We start from the raw sequence: 18,280 nt of genomic DNA on the forward strand, positions 1-18,280 counted from the left end.
TGTAAAGTAAAGTATTTTTAAGAAACCATTTAGCTTTTTTTTTAAGGAAATGCTAAAGACAAGTATTTACACTAAATTTAAATTTAAATACACAAAGAACCTTAAAAGCTACACAAAACTAAAACACTTAGGACAATGAAAATATGGCAATATATGGTAGACTACAGACAATTGTATTTTAAAGTGGAGGGCTGTGCATACATGTGATGCAGTAAGAGCTGAGCATGAACATTATTCATGAAGAAAAAAAGAACAAGATGTTGTTCACATGACGTGCATTAATGTAATGCACATCATGTTTGTGTGTGTGTGTGTGTGTGGGGGGGGGGGGGGGTAAAGGGTCACTGTCAGTGGGGGTCCCGGGCCTTGTTGATAAGGCTGGTAGCGAAGATTTTGGTCCTGATGGAGAACAGACTCCTGCCAGAGGGGAGCATGTCAACAGTTTGTGGCCAATAGGCCCAGGAAGACATTTTTCCATTGACCTTTATTTGGAAAGAGACGTCTGTAAATCAGTGTATCACATTACAAACACTTTTTTTTGTCATTAGGTCCTAAAGGTAGTAAAATGCCCAAAAACAGACAATATTTTTTTCTCTCCTCCATTCATGTGACTGAGCTGAGATCGAGGGGATTTGAGCAGAGTGGGTAGGGGGGGAAACGCAAGGGCACATCATTGATGTATTCAAAATGTGTCATAGCCTATACTTTCTTATCATATCACTAATGTTGTGTTGAAAGGAATAGACAAATAAAATATAAAACATTTTGGTAAGTGCTGCTAGCAGATGTTGGTTCTTAAGCTGCCTGGTCTCCTGCTAGGGCTACTCTGCTATTATGAAAACACGCACTCAAATATTGTATAAAATTGAAGAATGGCTTTTTTTCTGACAGCTATCCTGCTATAACCCACACAGGGTATTTAAATTATTTAAGCAAATAGAGCTCTTCTGAGTGTGTGTGTGTGTGTGTGTGTGTGTGTGTGTGTGTGTGTGTGTGTGTGTGTGTGTGTGTGTGTGTGTGTGTGTGTGTGTGTGTGTGTGTGTGTGTGTGTGTGTGTGTGTGTACAACAGACTGTTAACATTTCAGTTTTTGGCAGGCGTTTCCAATTTGGATAAAGGATTCGTATAGTCAGGTCCAACAAGAGAAGAACTTTTCATGATAATACCTGATTACCTTTGAGTTACGCAGAAAATGTTAAATATATATCTTCACGGGTTTATGTATTTGAACTCAAACGCGTTACAACGTTCCAAAGCGTTACCATTAGAGAAAAAATACAAAAATGCCAAAAAATATGCAAATTAAGAAACATCTTAACCATGTTCACACAGCTGGGACTGCAGCTCTCACTTAAAATATAAGTTTTATTGGATTAATTTAACAATGTGATCATATGATTCCTTCCAATATTATTGCAGATCTGCTGTTAGCTAGCTAGCTAACCTAGTCATTTAAATATACTGACAAACACTTGCATTTATGAAACAGACTAACTCTGCCAACGAAGACCGATTTATAACTCCCGAACGCCACCGAGCGCTCCAGTGCCAGCTGTGTACTTTTTAGTTTCCGTGTTCCGGGTGTATTGTGAGCAGCTTTTTTGTATTTGCAGTGTTTTATTAATGCAGCACTTTTAGTAAGCTCTGCACCCGTTTCTGGTGAAGACGTTTCTTCATTAGCATTTGCTTAGGCACATTTTTAGATTTGTATCGTTTTTGAAAGTGCAGCGAGCTTCTCCAAATGGAAGTGTTTTGGGTGTTTTAGCTCTCTGGCACCCCTCGGCCACCGTAGCTAAGGTTTGATTAGATAACATGTTGTATGTGGAGCTAAATTCAAATGTCAAAAGTCAAAAGATCATTTAAAAAGTTGAAAGTTGAAGTTTGGACCTGACTTTGAGTAATAAAACAATGTACTCAAACTAAAAACATATGGAAAGTTGCTTCAGGTTGAATAGTATTTAATTCCGTTTCAGTGAAAAACAATGTGAAACAGGAAAATTAAGAAACTGACCAAAAAAAGTTACAAATCGTAATGCATAAAATCTGCAGCTGAAAAATGTATATCAAAATTATATATGTAAGAAGTGAAAATGTATAATTCCATTCAAAAGAATTACTAAACTGAATACAAATATTCAACATGAAAATATTTTTATATACTTATTTTTAGTTTGAATACATTATATTTTTGAAAGTTCATGATCAAAACTTTTAAATGCATTTAATTTTTCAAATGATCAAAACTTTTAGCCAGATTTCGATCCCTAGTTGTATTTGCATGTGTATCTTATATAGATGGGACTTGAGATAGACGAGTTCAATAAGAAAAATATACAGTATAGTTCTTCATGAAGTGTAGTTCAATATAGGCTAGGCTTGAGTAAATGTATTTATTGACTTCTAGATATGAAATCTACGCCGATCAGCCGTAACATTATGACCACCTTCCTAATATTGTGTAGGACCCCAAACCCGTCGAGGCAAGGCCTGGCCTCCACTATACCTCTGAAGGTGTGCTGTGGTGTCTGGATGTAAGCAGCAGATTCTCTAAGACTGTTTCAGCTATTTGAGTACCAGCAGCTTTTGTTGGACCGGGCCAGCCGTTGCTTCCTACGAGAATCAATGAGCCTTGGCCACCCATGACCCTGTCGCCGGTTCAGTGGTTTCCCTTCCTTGGACCACTTTTGGTAGGTACAGACCACTGCAGACCGGGAACACCCCACAAGAGCTGCAGTTTTGGAGATGCTCTGACCCAGTCCTCCAGCCATCACAATGTGGCCCTTGTCAAAGTCGTTCACATCCTTACGCTTTCCCGTTTTCCTGCTTCCAACACATCAATTTAGAATGCAGGACCTTTAGAATAATTTGACCCAGTTCTTTTTATCTGTTGTGTGGAAAATCAAGAGAAGTGTGTTCATATTTCACATATGGATATTTTTAAGGATTTTTTAAAGTTTGATTAGAACGTAATCAATATATTTAAATGTGTATTTAACTATGTAGCCCTTTGTAAAATGAAATATAATTTTAATGAGTCCACTGTAAAAATCACTGGATTAAAATGACTACAGATAAAAACACTGTAAAGCTTAAGAGCTCCCTCTGCTGGACATTTCATTTAGTGTATTTCAGAATTCAAAGCCAAACAGCATAACCGATCATTTTCAGACTCGGAGCCCCCATCAGCACTTGATTAGAAATTAAATTGCAAACTGGTATAGCAATAGTATACGGTTAATACGACCTGTAAGGTATTATCACAGATAGGAAACACCATGATAAAGTAAGGGCATATACTAACCCATGGGTGCCCAAACTGTGGCCCTGGGTCCATTTCAATTGCCCCTTAGCTCAGTCTAAAAGTATAATGGAATATGGCCCACACAAAGAACTTGTCTTATATTGTACTTAAATGTAATTACACACTACTCCTTTGTAAATGAGCCACTATTTGAAATCTAGTCAGTTAATTAAAGCTGCCAACACTTTCTCATTTTGATGACTGATAACTTTACTTAAGAGGCAATGACGTGCCCAGGCCCTTTGTATATTTTTCTGTAGGTGGCCCTCAGTGAAAAGGTTTGGACACCCCTTTTGAACTATTAGATCATATTCCAACCTTTGAACTAAACCTGACAAAAAGTTTTCCAAAGGTAGAAATAGCCTCTCAGCTCATCAGAAATGTCCTCTGGAGTTTTAATCGGGTTAGTTTAAAACAGCCCATCGTGTTGGTATTAAAAGCATCAGCGTTTTGAATGAGCAGCCACCGGAAACTTTTTCAGAGATTTATTCTGTAAAGACACAACTTTATTTGTTCTGGGCTGAGCAGATGTTAAATTGGCAAGTTAGCTCTGGCAGTTTCCAAACCAGCAGCATACTTTTATTAACATCCTTTCTGTTATTGCTGCTTAATTCTGTGGAACATTTTAAAGAGCTATGGATATGAATAGCAGTGAAAATACACACATGTATGGACGGCTAAACTATGCTGACATTCACTTCTAACTCACCAGGATGAGGAAGTTCTGTGGTGATGAAGTTACAATGTCTGCTAAAATGCTGACCATGATGTTCGTATATCTTTTAGACAATCTTTAACAAGTTGAACGTTTCTCTGTAATAAAAAAACAGACGCGTTTCAGCTGTCAAGGCAACTTTTCAGTTTTACTTCATTTTTTTGACTTAACAAAAAATCGTTGGGACTTTGTGGAAATAAACGTTAATGCAAAAGAAACTTCCAAAGGCAAAGTCACAAATGCAGCAACATGATGTCAACAACAGAATAAAAAAACCAAGAGGGAAGGGGGTCATTTGAATCTCCATCAACAGGAATGTGGAATGGCGATGGGGAGGGGGTGGTAGGAGCCTACAGGGGTGTGGCTACAGGATGAGCAGAAAGGGTTATGTGCTCCAGCTCAAAGCTGCCCACAGTCGGCGATGGCGAGTTTGCCATTGGTTTTGCCGCTCTGGCTGCCTTTTTTCTCCATCGCCGCTACGATGTCCAAACCCTCCACCACGGAGCCGAACACCACGTGCTTCCCATCGAGCCTGCGTACACACACACACACACACACTGAGCAGCTGCAGTAGCACATGGAAACTACACACTTGTGAAATACACCAAACAAGCACATTATCTGGTTGTGCTCAATTGTATTATTATCATCATCATCATCATCATCATCTAGGAGCTAATGCAGGCTATGATATTTTGTATGTTAAAAGATGCTAAATTACTTAATGGCCACGTTTCAAGCTGGACACTATAGTTTGCATTTTAAATGTTCCAGTGTCGAGCTGCCATTTCCACAGCCTCCATATAGTCAAACAGTTTAGAAAGGACCCTACAACTAATTTACCTTTTGCTTGATATGGTAGGTTTTAATTGTTTACCCAAGGTTAGGCCTCTTCAACGTTTTGGAATCTGCCATGAGATTAGCATTTATAAAAAAAAACAAAAAAACAAAAACACTGAAAATGAAAAAAAGTCTGTACTAAACGACAAGAGTGAAAACTGAACATTTATTTCACCGTAGGATGCTTTCATTATGTTGTCCGACAGTTTTTATAACTTGAGCCTTCCAGTGTTGGTTGTGGGTGCATTAAATTAACCGTGCTCAAAAAGGGTTCGTCACTTACAAAAAACAGGAAAATGGATAGATATACACATTTTCTTACCATGTGGTTTGGGCAGTGCAGATAAAGAACTGGGACCCGTTGGTGTTTGGTCCAGCGTTGGCCATGGACAGGATGCCGGCGCCGGTGTGCTTCAGGGTGAAGTTCTCATCACCAAACTTGTTGCCATAGATGGACTTTCCACCGGTTCCGTTGTGGTTGGTGAAGTCGCCACCCTTTGTGTTGAACAAACAAGTTAAAACTACAATTTGGCAAACCTACAAAAACCTGACCCCAAGACTTCCCATAGTCAAAGCACATCGTGAAATGCAGGAATGTACACAATGCCCATTGCATGCATGTGTTGCATTAGCCCAGTGAGGAATGGTCGAGAACTAGCAAGACATTTCAGTGTCTCATGTGTGTTACGTGCTGAGAGTTCATCTGGGGATTTGAATGATTTAAAATTAAGAATCATGCCATCTGAAGTACAGTTGAAATCGTTTCATACTAAAGTCAACAGTTTGGATAACAATGATTACCCAAAAAGAAAAATTGTGTCTTGCTTTTATTTCTCCAACAGTGATTCTATCGCATATTTGGAAAGCTTTAGACAAACACTGGAAGGCATTATGCTACAGAACTGTCACAAGCACTTATAAACACTTCATAAACAAGAAACAATCTCTAGATTAATCAAAATAAGTCCTCAATAAAAAGCCTCTAAGAAAGCACTGATGATCCGAAGTAGTTGGCTGCATCACCTGGCACATGAAGTCGGGGATGATGCGGTGGAAGATGGAGCCCTTGTAACCGAAGCCCTTCTCACCAGTGCAGAGGGCACGGAAGTTTTCAGCGGTCTTGGGAACCACGTCGTCCCGGAGCTGCAGAAAAATGGAAACAAACAATTTAAGCCAAAAAGTAATATCTGCTCAGAGTTGTCTTAAGTCTTGAAATATGCTATACTTGGCAAGTATCCAAAAGTACATTGACATCTTTCAAATATGAAAAAATATTCACACTGGGGGCTCTTGAGATTACAATTTGTTTCTTTAAATGTAATGAACATAAGCAGTAGTCCCATGTGTGAAAACACAAAATAGTCAGCTTAGAAAAAATCATTTAAAAGCCAAGCAGTTTGAGCAACTCCTTAGATTTTTGCTCCTCAAAGAACATGTCCAAAGGGCACAAATGGGTTGCAAAGTCATTATTCAAAGCGAAGGTAGAGGCTGGGAAATCAGTAACTAGTCACCTGGGCTGTAACCATCCAGGCACCTAGCCAAAACTAAAGTAGGTTAAGATTCTGGGCAACTCATTTATGCACAAAGAAAAATCAGTACATCTGTTTCTAATCGCCCAACTGTAGGTAGATGTTTGAGGCTTTCACATCCTTAGCCCAGTCGAGCAACGTTTTTTTTCTTGCCCAATGCAGGCATCTGTAGAAATTACAACACGAGTCAGTTTGTGCACATCGCACTGATTTTCCCAATGGATGGTAAACTCACAACTAGTTAAATATAACATTTAAAAAATAGCTAAAGACGATTACATGTGATCTGAAAATGTCAAAGCTCTACTACAGGTGCTAGCATGTGGTAGCCACACTTTATTGCAGGTTTAAACTTGATACAGTGTCTTAGAACTTTAAGAAGCTCGATTACACACTGCTTGACATTTTATGTCAACAAATCACTCCGCGTAGCCCGAGGGTAGCAGTTCCACCCCATTAAACACAGATCAGGTTATTAAGTAATGAGCTTGTGGTAATTGTGCAGTGTCATGGTGAAGCTGGAATGCAGCATTGCACCACACAGATATCTGCATGCCCTGCACAGACAGCAATGACGCTACCATGCAAGTATGAAGGTGGGGGGGGGGGGTTATGCTGCAGCAGACGGACTTGAGTGGGGATGAGAGGCTGCTGCTGATCTCAGCTCCGGTAGTAACAAAAACCACACCTTCATAATTTAAGAGCCGTCGGCTTGAAACGACCCGGGGGTCTGGTTACATGAAACACCACACTAGGATGGCCAGAAATAAAGACTGCATTTGCAGCTGTGTCCTGTAGAGCTGCAACAATTAGCTTATCAGAAGAAGAATACCATTTTGATAATACACCAATTAAAGTGTAGTTAAAACTATTGATTGGAATATGCAGATTATTGCCTTTATCACATATGGTAAATAATTGCTAGTTGTGGTTTCTTTGAAGACCAGTAAACACTGCTAGTATGATAAAAAATGTTTTAAGAACTTCCAACATTTTAGAAACAGAAGGAAACCTGGAGTTTTCTAGAAAAGGCAATCGTAACCTTGGATCAAACCATGTTCAACATTTGTTTTAAAACACAGCTGTTTTGGGTAAAAAAAAACAACATTTATACTAGGCTACTAGTTATAGTGCTTTCTCTAGATGGGAATCAAACTGGAAAGTGTTAAAAGTTTGGCAGTGTTGCCGGGTAGGAGTTTCCTTACTCAAGAAACAATCTGTACATTTTGCAGGTGACTATGGTTAAAACATATTTAGAGGCAACTGCAGACTTCCCAAGTAAATAACATTGAATAGGCCTATAATTGTATGCATTACAAGTTCTCTGAAAAGTTATGTTTACATATATAAATAAGGAATTATTAAGCTAACTAATTATACAGATACAAAGATAATTTGCGGTAAAAAACAAACTACTTGTGTATTTTCACCAACTGGTCTGAAAAAGACATTTAACTAAGCATAAATAGCCTCAACTTTCACGCAACATGGTTTTTGAAACGTCTTGAAAAACGGAGTTCATCTTATTTTTAGCCATATTATCTTGAAGCGGGAACGCCCATAATGGGGCTCAGCTTCAACTGTGTGCACAAAATGGCAGGACGTTTTAGCTAGCACAGTATCAGACTTCAGTTTGCCAAGGTGTGGGTGAAACAATGATGCATTTATAGTCCTTATTGTGGATTATGCAGCATACGCGTAGTCCATGTGGGAAAAATAATTTAGTAAAGTAGATCGCAGTTGTTTTTGGCCTACATCCGCATTTTTATCATGCAGATATCCCCTCCCCCCATGGAACTTTCCAGAACCACATGAATCGGCGCAGTTAGCTACGGTGGCTAGCTAACATGCTGAACCCAGCATGCCATTTGTATATTTTTTAACGTTCGACTTTGGCCACAGTTGGCCAGTTTCAGCATAATAATTAAAACTGGAATTAAGAAGGGCAGCAGTATGATTGTTCTAGTAGTTTCACTGACGCAGCAGGGGTTACACGGGCTCGTGAGAACAAAGGGCGGCGCTGCTAATGTCTGCATTTTCAGTTAGCATTAGCTGAGCCTGATATTTGGAAACGAAAAACTGCTAGCCGGCAGATCGATTTTCTACGACTCACACCAGGACCGCGGGCCTTTTGTGGGCCTCTACGTGACGCAAGCTAATGCAAGTTAGCACTTAAGCTCTACCCCATTGTGAGAAAATCGGGCAGTTAATTGTTTGAGATGTACTTATTAACGCCTTAAAATGATAATGCTAAATACTGCAACCCAGAAAAAGCAATGGCATTTATATTTACATATTAAACTCTTCAGATTGCAGCTGAACATGTTTTCAATTACAAATGATTGTGCCGAGATATGAATAAACTGCAAATTCAGTCAAAAACATAAACTACGTGTAAAATATTAAGACGATGCTCCGTAAATACAAATGAATAAAGCCACATCTGCACTTGCTCAAGTTCCGTTATGTTGCTGGTTAACGCTGGCTCCGAGCCAAGGCACACACACGTGCACATGGTCCATGCAAAGGCAACAGTGTTCGTGACAGCTCGGCTAGCGCTACCTCGTGTCAACTGAAAGTTAAACATATGAAACCGGGGTGCAACTATTAGCAGCACAAAGTGACTTAATTTTTGTAAGAAATAAAGACAAAGCACACAGTGATGACTAAATGCCCGCAAGGACGATAACCAACGTGTCTGACAGTGATGACTCCCAGCTACACTTTGCATCATTGAGACTGTTTACCTCCATCACAATCCGGCCCATGGGTTTACCGTCAAGGGTCACATCGAAGAAGACTCTTGGCAACATTTCAGCAGGATGAGTTGGCTAGCGTGGACTGAACGGGTTTTCCAGCGATGGGATACGGCTGACCAGGAGGAACCAAGAAAAGACGGCGATGTGTGGATTACATTTATATTATACGAGGGTAGGCGGCGTAAAGCCAACACGAACCAATTGGTAGCCATGAAGTATTTGATTGGCACCCGTTTTAGCAAATCCGCAGCGGAACAGCTGAACCCCCCCCTTTTTGACAGGGCAGTCACATTGCAAAGCATGTTTGAATAGTAAGGCAGAGTGGGCCGATTCGGGCGGAGGTTGGAAGTTATAAGCTTACCTTAGACACCGCCCCGTTTCTTTGTCAGGGTAACGAAATCCGTTTTTAACTATGCGCGCCACGAATCATTGACAGCTGGGGCGTCCAATAAGTGCAACGCACGCGAAGGGGTGAGTGTAAAGTCCCGCAGTCAGCGCTCGCTCCCCCTGTCAGGGGAAAATGTGAGTGCGCGACCACGCGGTCAGGGCGCGGTTCGTCCGGTTCTCCGCATAAAGAAAAAAGTTATCACGCAAAGTTCACCATGTCCAAAGTTGGTCATGGATTTAAAGCAACATTTTAAGTCATTTATCCGCCTGCGCAGGGTTTACCAGATGTACTTAACCTTAAAAAAAAAACGAATCCTGTTTATTGCCAAAAAGAAGTTTAAAAATAAGGAATGTGTGTTGTGTTATTATTGAAGAAGGATAAAGATTTTTGCATCATTGTTCAAATTTTCATTGACAAATACAGTATATTATAATGATCATGCTGGCTATGTTCGCAGGATCTGTCCCAAAACAAAACATATTTTTGTCTTTAAAATACTATACGTCAGGAATTCATGCCAAATATAGAGGATATCATGAAAGGAAAGACATATCATGGCAGATGTGTATTATATATATGTATGTGTGTACTATAAACAGATTCACAGAGCTCAGGAGTTCAGCAGTCTTATAGCCTGTGGTATAAAACTGTCTCTGAGTCTGGTGGTCTTGGTCCGGATGCTGCGGTACCGTCTGCCAGACGGCAGCAGACAGAACAGATTGTTGCTGGGGTGATGGGGGTCCTTTAATATCCTACCGGCCTTCTTCCTACACTGCTCGGTGTAGAGGTCCTCCATGCATGGCAGCTCCGTCCTGGTGATGTGCTGAGCAGTTTTCACCACCCTCTGTAGAGTCTTACGGTTGAGGGCGGTGCAACTGCCATACCAGGCGGTGATGCAGCCAGTCAGGATACTCTCGATGGTGCACCTGTAGAAGTTGCAGAGTATCCTGGAGTCCATGTTGAACTTCCGCAGCCTGCGGAGGAAGAAGAGCCGCTGTCGAGCCGTCTTGGATATGACCCTGGTGTGATGAGTCCATGTCAGGTCCTCACTCAGGGCCGGTTCTAGCCCATTGGCTGCCCTAGGCGATATTGAATTTTTTCCATCTATAGCCAATCAGATGTCTCCTCCATTCTAAGCCCATCACATGAGCGCGCCCCCACGAGGGTATGACGTAACGCCTGACAGGTCAACTTCAACATTTCGTCTAGCATAAGTCGTGTTAAGCGTCTCTGCGTCAGGCCTGGTGCCAGGATAAAATGACTGAGGGGGCTATTATTTTATTTTTTTCTTCTTAAAATAAAGTAACTTAATGTACCCATGCAAAAAGGCTGAACACTTATAGCATACGTTTTCAACATTTAAAACATTTATTAACCAAATCCCCAAAAATAAATCACAGAAACCTAGAACAGCACAGTGCTAAATACAGTATTGAAAAATCAACGTCAATGTAAATGTGTCAAAGCGGCAGAAAGCAGAATTCATACAGTTAAGTGGGACATGAAGTTCTCTCAGGTTTATTTGTCCTTTTACTTTGTAAATTAACGACAGTTTCAAGAAAAATTAAGGCCCCTTAGAATTGGGGGAAGTAATCATTTATAGTTATTTAATAACTTTGACATATTTTGTACTTTTTGATGGATGGATGAGGATCAAACTGAGGGGAAACAATTCAACTGACGGGGCAAAGCCCCCGTTTGCCCCCTCGTGGCGCCGGTCTGCCCTGCGTGAATTATTCAATATGTTTTAGATATGAATTGTTGTGACTTTAGTGATGTGTTACTGTTAGCATGGAAGTGACGTTAAATAGGATTAACCGGTTAAAGTCCTAGGTAGTCTATTAGCATTATATAGCTAACTTGCCAGCAAACGCTAGCATTACATGCCACCCATATTACTTCCATGCTAACAGTAACACATCACTAACGTCACAAGAATTACACCTAAAACACATTGAATCATTCATGCAGAGACACTTATCACTCACACTTGTGCTGGACGCCATGTTGAAGTTGACCTGTCAGCTCCGGACAGCGCAAAATGCGTATATGACGCGTTACCTCACGAACGCAATAAATCATACCCTCGTGGGGGCGCGCTCATGTGATTGGCTTACAATGGAGGAGACATCTGATTGGCTAAAGATGGAAAAAATTACAAGTACGAATCGGCTGAGCGTCAGGGGAGTCTCAAAAAACCCACACACGAATACACAGCGATCCATACACAGAGAGCGGTTTGTGTTTGCAGGTTCAGCGGTTTGAAACGGAAAACAAATGTGTGGATCAAAAATACACATGTAAAACTTTTTTCTGTATTTGGATTTTATTTACATGTATGTGAAACGGAACACATTTGTGTGTGCATTGAAAATACAAGTGCGAATGCTTTTGCGGATCATGAAATACAAGTGTGAATCCTTCTGGGTGCATTCGTGTATTATGAGACTGATCTGACCCCATAGACATCGATCATGGGCTGAGGATTGGAGAGCATAGATACTGTGTACTCTCTCTGGTTCGGCAGAGATGAGAGATCCTTTCCTCAGAGCACTCTAAAATAACTTTTAATAAAACCTCTCTGGTCAATAAAAAGCATATCTTTGTCAATAAGATTTTTGTCTGAGTTGTCGTATTGGATCTTAGATTTTAGAGGTGTACCTTAAAGCATAGGTAACTAAAAGATGTAAACTGTAGCCAAACCAGGTGATTGATTTGAATTTTGCACAACTTGCCTTATGTTCACCTAACCGGGTTTAAATACCGCTGCACAACACTTTACATGTAGAGCTAGCCAACTATATTCATTGTTATTGTTCATCAGTGAATTTTTAAGCTCTTTATTCAATAAGTATTTTAGTTTTTGCAGCTGCTGTAGTTTTAGAATTTTGTGCTGGGATTAATAACATAGCCTACCCTTTCTAAAGATATCTATATATGTATCATAAGTGTAGTTGGAGTATTGATTCAGCCGCTGTTTATGTCCTTCTTGTACTAATATAATTATTCTCCCTTGTGTTTCATGTGTTTTGCTGGTGGAAATTTTGTAGTTTTCCAGTTATAAAGTTCTATTTATCTTATCTGTATTTCTCTGCATGTCCTCAATTCACCTGTCAAAAAAGTTCATAAATATGCATTTAGTAAATTCTCTCAACATATATATTTATTATTATATAAAATGTCCTGCCTTGACATTCAGTCATAAAGTCATATATATCTTTTTACATTTTTTAACAATTTAATGATTATTCTTTTAGTCTTCAAAAAGTCATCAAATATGATGGCCAAAAGGAGCAAACTTGTGCAACGGCCCAAAAGACATACATTATGTTTGCCAAAATGTCAATGTTTTTGGAAACTTATAGCCTAAAAGGCTTATTTTAACAATGTGATGAAACACAATTAGAAAACAGCCCAACTCTGACAACAGTGAGAGTTGGCCAACTTTATAAATACCAAAACGTCCACAAGCGCCAACAAAAGTGGTTTGTAAGTGTTCCGTTGTAGCGCGTTGTCGACTTGTCAGGCACTTTAGTAAAACACTGAATATCACAATGTTCACAATCTTGTTCGACCAACACCAACGTACAAAGATATGAATTTTATTGTGATACAAAACAGGGAAAAGCAGCACATATGAGAAGCTAGAACTCGAGAATATTTGGTATTTCTGCTTGTTTAAAATCCTTCTAGCTAATAATAGCTAATACCTCTGTATTGCTTGATTTTTCTGCATGGGATTAATAACTGATGTTAATTGTAATCTTCCTTTTGATTCTAGTTATTTTTCCATGATTCTTCCTCTAGTCTTCTTTGCAAACATTTCATTCAGCCAGACTATTAAAATGGCCACTGTGTGTCTTTCCAGTGTGTGTTTATTAAATTACAAATTGTTGTTATTCACATTATTACTAAATCATACAGGGTGATCATGTACAGATTTATTTTTTGAGACATGGAGACACCACAACTGTCAGGACTGTAGTCACTTTACAACAAGCAGGATAAGGAGGAGGAGGATGAAGATGATCCCTCAGTAACTCTCACAACAAATATGATCTCAGGGCAACAGTTCTAGGCACACACTTTTTGTCACAAATCTTCCGCTGTTAACATCAATTTCGAAGTTTGTCAAATTAATAGTCTGTCTTGGTGCCTGGATGGTGGGTGAGTTAAACCTCACCAAAAGACTTAACCGCAGGAGTGAGAACCCCAGCGACCCTCCAGGTTGTGACAAAACTTTTACCAAAGCTTTTATACCAAGAGATGTCCGTCCAGATGTCCTTAACACACTCATTTACACTCGGCAACCCAACATGCAGTGTGATCCATTCTATTTCGCTCTGTTTAAGACCTATTTATGCGGCTTTAATAACCGTTACACTGTCTGATTTGATCTACTTCCCTTAATTTAGGCCCCTGGCTTGGCCTGGTATCACAAAACTTTGCAGTTGCGTTGCCAGGGAAATATCGTCTCGGTGCTCCTGTGCTGTCTGAAGACGTTTACATTTTGAGACATGAAGATTTGATCTGCAACTCGCAGATTCAGTCAGTTATACCCTGCAGATATGGTTAAAAATACAAACGTCATCAGAGTTTGTGCCAACTGCCATGAGATCAAAGTAGCAGTGATTGTCGCCGGGAGAGGCTTTGCTTGGACTCATTTAACTTGGGATGAAGTGACAGGATGCTGAAAAGATAAATAATAATAGCTCCTACATGTTATTTTTTGAAATACATGACTAAAAAATTTGAAGAAATTAAAGGTTATTATATAAACAAAAAAAGTGTTCCCTCATGAAAAACTTCAGAGGCGTGTTGAAGAAGTAATATCATCAGCATAACACCTTTTTTGACAGCCCCATTTGCCATTTGTGGACTGTATGTTTAAAAAAACAAGATATTCGGAGATATCGCAGAGAAATTTGGGTAAATGGAACAGATTTTCTTCCGACTATTTTTATTTGACATTTTATCTTAATGGTTGCTGACAATTTAACAGTTGATTAACTTACTGTTTCAGTCTCACAACAGCTTAACAATACACAGTGATCAGGTGATGGATTTACCTTCCTTGAATCGATGGATCAAAAGTGGAAAACAAAGGAAACAACTGGTTGTTTTAAAGAACATTTTAACGTTGTTGTTCTACAGAAAATATTCTTCCCATGTTATCTGACACGTATGAAAGAGTAACATCACACATTAAGAAAAAAAAAAAACCTATTACTTATTTGCAGTTCTGTATTTAAGATTAAACCTCAAATCCAGATTTTTTCAAAAATAAATTCACATCAAAAAGCTCTGTCGCTGTTGCTGGGTGTGAATGGTGCCTTCAGTGTCTCCACATATCTCAGATGAAAAACAAACAAAGAATGTCTGACAGAACAGATGCTCCTTTAAAGCTAATTTTCTACTTTTTATACCTTTACATTTAAAACATGTGAACCAGAAATACTTTAAAAGGACCATGTCGCTCATTCATCACAACTCACATCCAATTCCTGTCTCTGCTGAACATTAAATTAGTCTGACTGGTGGGAATTAACTGGAACCTGGGGGAGAAAGACCAGTGTTAAAGCAGTGACAGGTTTTGTGTGTGTGTGTGTGTGTGTGTGTGTGTGTGTGTGTGTGTGTGTGTGTGTGTGTGTGTGTGTGTGTGTGTTTAAAGGAAAACTTCTGTATTTTTCAACTTTGTCTGAATTTGTTTCTTTTTGTGTGTATCTGAAACCTTGTTCACACAGGACCAGTATTTCAGATAGACCCAATAAACAAATATTTTGCAAAAAAAAACAAAAACCAAATCAAGACACAGGACTAACACGGTAAATATGGTAGGCAATTTTCAGTGACATTTTTACTTGACAAATTCAAACGTGGCAGACTCAGGTAACGACCACAGATGATCTCTGCATTAATAACAAACTACTAGAAGTCCCCAGATCATACTAGTCTCGCGCTAATGGGGCTATAGTGACAACATTTCATTTAGTTTTGTCTAGTATTGAGTAAGAGTGCCGCAGCCAGCAGATGCTAAATGTGCTAAAATGTTAGCCGCGTCAATGTGAGTCCAGTATAAGTGTTTGGAGCTTAGCTTGGTTTGCCACGACAAGCTCAGGTTGTTAAATCTGACGTGAAGTGACTTGATTTCTGAAAAAAACTGTAAATGAGAGTTGAGTGTTGGAAATGCGTGTTGTGTCGGAGTAAAGAAAGAGGTATCAAAAGATTAGAAATGTACAGCTGAGTATTTAGCAGCTTTTGACATGATACCAAAACGATAAGATAAAGAAAATACATTTTATTTGTTTATATTTATAGAAACACTTAAGAAACTGAAACGCTGACCTAAATTAAATGCATAATGTATATGTGTTATGTACATACCTGTATTAGGTTAGGTGAAAACCTTAATTTTAAGTTGAACCTAATATATTTGATTTAAAGTTAATATTATTGCTTTCAGCTAACCTGATACAGGTATGTGAAATCTGTGGATATAATACATTTAAGCAAAGTCAACGTTTCAGTCTTTGAAGTGTCACGCCTCATTGCTTTTTTTTCAGCTTCTGCATAGGATTTTTTCTGTGTTATCCAAAAATGTGAGAGTTTTTGTAAACATATAGATGTTATGTTTTCACAGCATGTCTTTATCTAGGAAATATTAAGCATCAATTCATTTTTATTGACTTGTAATCCTTAAGCCCAACTTTTTCACGACGGTCAAATAATTGCTTTCCATTCTGCACAAAAGGTGGCTGGCATCCAACATACCTGATGAGTTGTACCAAATGATAGAAAACTGATTCAAGCAACTGTATTCAAGTCAAGGATTTAGGCAATGTCATTAAATATGACAAAAGATATTTTAAGCTTCATTGGAATACCTCAGCAGAAGAGTTTAACGTAGAAAAGTGATATTTGATAAATCAAAGTTATATTGAAGACAGCTTTTATTTTTGGACTCAACAGTTGGTGATTTGATTGGAGTGATTTTAAGCGGTGAGAACGAAGCTCTGTCCACAGTGAGCGAAAACGACCAAACATGGACAAGTACTAACATTCGAAGCAGAGCTGCATTTACTAATGCAAAGCTAACTATTATATTAGAAATACGACGAACACATAATTGAGCCTCAGAGAATCAGAGTTGCAGCTGCCAAAAGCAGCAGGGACAGCTGGCAAAAAAGAAAACGAAATCACTGACGGTGTGAATGATTCAAATAACAGGCTTAGAATATCACTGCACATCTAAGGTACGAGGAGAACTGACTATAAATACCTTTGTGTATTAGGTTAACGTGAAAATAATGTGATGCTTCATTCCTCCTCTTTTGGCAATTATTTCTTGTTTACCTTTTAGTCTTAAAACACGGTGGTGTAAAAATAATTGAGCAAATTAGTGACAATATATATAAATATATTCATATCATATATTGTGTCAGCTTCTCGAGTCGAGTTACTTTGCTACAAAGTACTTATATGTATGGCGCGGCTGAAAGATATGAAAGTTAAATCTGCTTTTTGCCGTTAATCATATTTTTGAACCATGTTTATATATTTGTCCCTGGGGTTGCAGCTGACACAATAAAGTATTGTTCCTATGGTTACCGAGGGGTGGTAGCACCATTAAAACACAACAGCAGCATCAGCGCAAAGCCGCTTCACTACGCATCACGTGAATGCAGCTTAAGGGTAAAATATGGTGGAGTTCAGTCGGTGCTTTCATACGCGTTGATCTGTTGTCTCGAGAATAATCTGCTCTGGTAAAAAGTGACCAACCGTCGTAAAACTGAAAGCCTAAAAGGGTTAAACCTGAAGTTACCTTGCCAACCCATAATCCTGCTTTGTGAACTGATCTACCCATCACCGGTTCGATCCCACCCACTGCAGTCAACGAGAAGAAGTGTCCCAGGGCGATACCATGTCTATAGGAGTATTAAAGTGTATGTAAGTGGCTTTGGATAAAAGCGTCAGTTATATAAAATGTTAGGCGGTGGCTAAAAAATGACTTTCAGTGGATTAACCTCAACAGCACGGAGCTGGACACACTGCTGCGCTCTCACTCAATACTACACCAGTTTAAAAAATGGTTAACATTTGTCAGTTAGATACAAAAACTTGGAGAATTGGGTCTCTGTTCAAAAATACTTAAGTTTTCCTTTAAAGCAGTGGTCACCCCAACTTGAAACAGTCAGAGATTACTGGGTTGTCCACTCCGGGGAATGAATAGGAAACATCAAAATACAGTTTCAGAGAATAAAAAAACAATAAAATAAAGTTACCATCATCGTCACACACCAAAGAGATTTCATATTTAAAAGTTTTTTTTTGTTTCCTTCAAGTCCTCCGCTCCATCCTGTGCAGATGACGGCCATGTTGGGCCGCCAGTCATGTTGGCGGGCGAGGAGAGAAAGCATTCATATCTTACAGTAAAGGTCTGTCTCATGTCTGGAGGTGTGTGTTTGCATGTGTTCAGTTGTTCTCAAACAGCGACAGCAGGTCATCGTTGTTGTTGTTCGGGAGGTCCGGAGGTCCGAGGTACGACAGCAACTCGTCTGGGTTGGTCAACTCTGGAAGCAACTGCATAAGGAAAAACAGATGAGACGAGTTTCTGTTAGACAAGTGAGAATCAGAGCGATACGATCCTCTCCTGTAGTGTGTTATAAAGGTTTGTGTGCATGTAAAAGGTCTGCAAAGTCTAAAGTCCTTTAGGTCAAACATCAGTAGATAAGGTTACAGTCTGGGTCTA

At 39.3% G+C, this 18,280-nt stretch overlaps 2 protein-coding genes across 3 annotated transcripts in view; both read right to left on the reverse strand.

The window, feature by feature from the left end:
* Positions 1-3,770: 3,770 nt before the first annotated feature.
* On the reverse strand, positions 3,771-9,373 carry ppiaa (peptidylprolyl isomerase Aa (cyclophilin A)). The gene is made up of 4 exons (XM_063897632.1): positions 9,132-9,373; positions 5,879-5,998; positions 5,178-5,350; positions 3,771-4,547 (listed from the first exon to the last, which is right to left on the reverse strand). The coding sequence occupies exons 1-4, from the start codon at positions 9,195-9,197 to the stop codon at positions 4,415-4,417; spliced, it is 492 nt and encodes a 163-aa protein (XP_063753702.1). The 5' UTR covers positions 9,198-9,373; the 3' UTR covers positions 3,771-4,414.
* Positions 9,374-13,117: 3,744 nt separating this feature from the next.
* LOC134873779 (zinc finger MIZ domain-containing protein 2-like) overlaps positions 13,118-18,280 on the reverse strand; it is a 32,369-nt gene continuing 27,206 nt past the window's right edge. For both annotated transcript variants that reach the window (XM_063897631.1, XM_063897630.1), the window contains exon 21: positions 13,118-18,111. In XM_063897631.1, coding sequence (XP_063753701.1) covers positions 18,004-18,111 — 108 coding nt within the window. In that variant the 3' untranslated portion in view covers positions 13,118-18,003. The remainder of the gene's footprint in view (positions 18,112-18,280) is intronic.

Source organism: Eleginops maclovinus, chromosome 12, assembly GCF_036324505.1.
Source record: "Eleginops maclovinus isolate JMC-PN-2008 ecotype Puerto Natales chromosome 12, JC_Emac_rtc_rv5, whole genome shotgun sequence".
Lineage (NCBI taxonomy): Eukaryota > Metazoa > Chordata > Actinopteri > Perciformes > Eleginopidae > Eleginops > Eleginops maclovinus.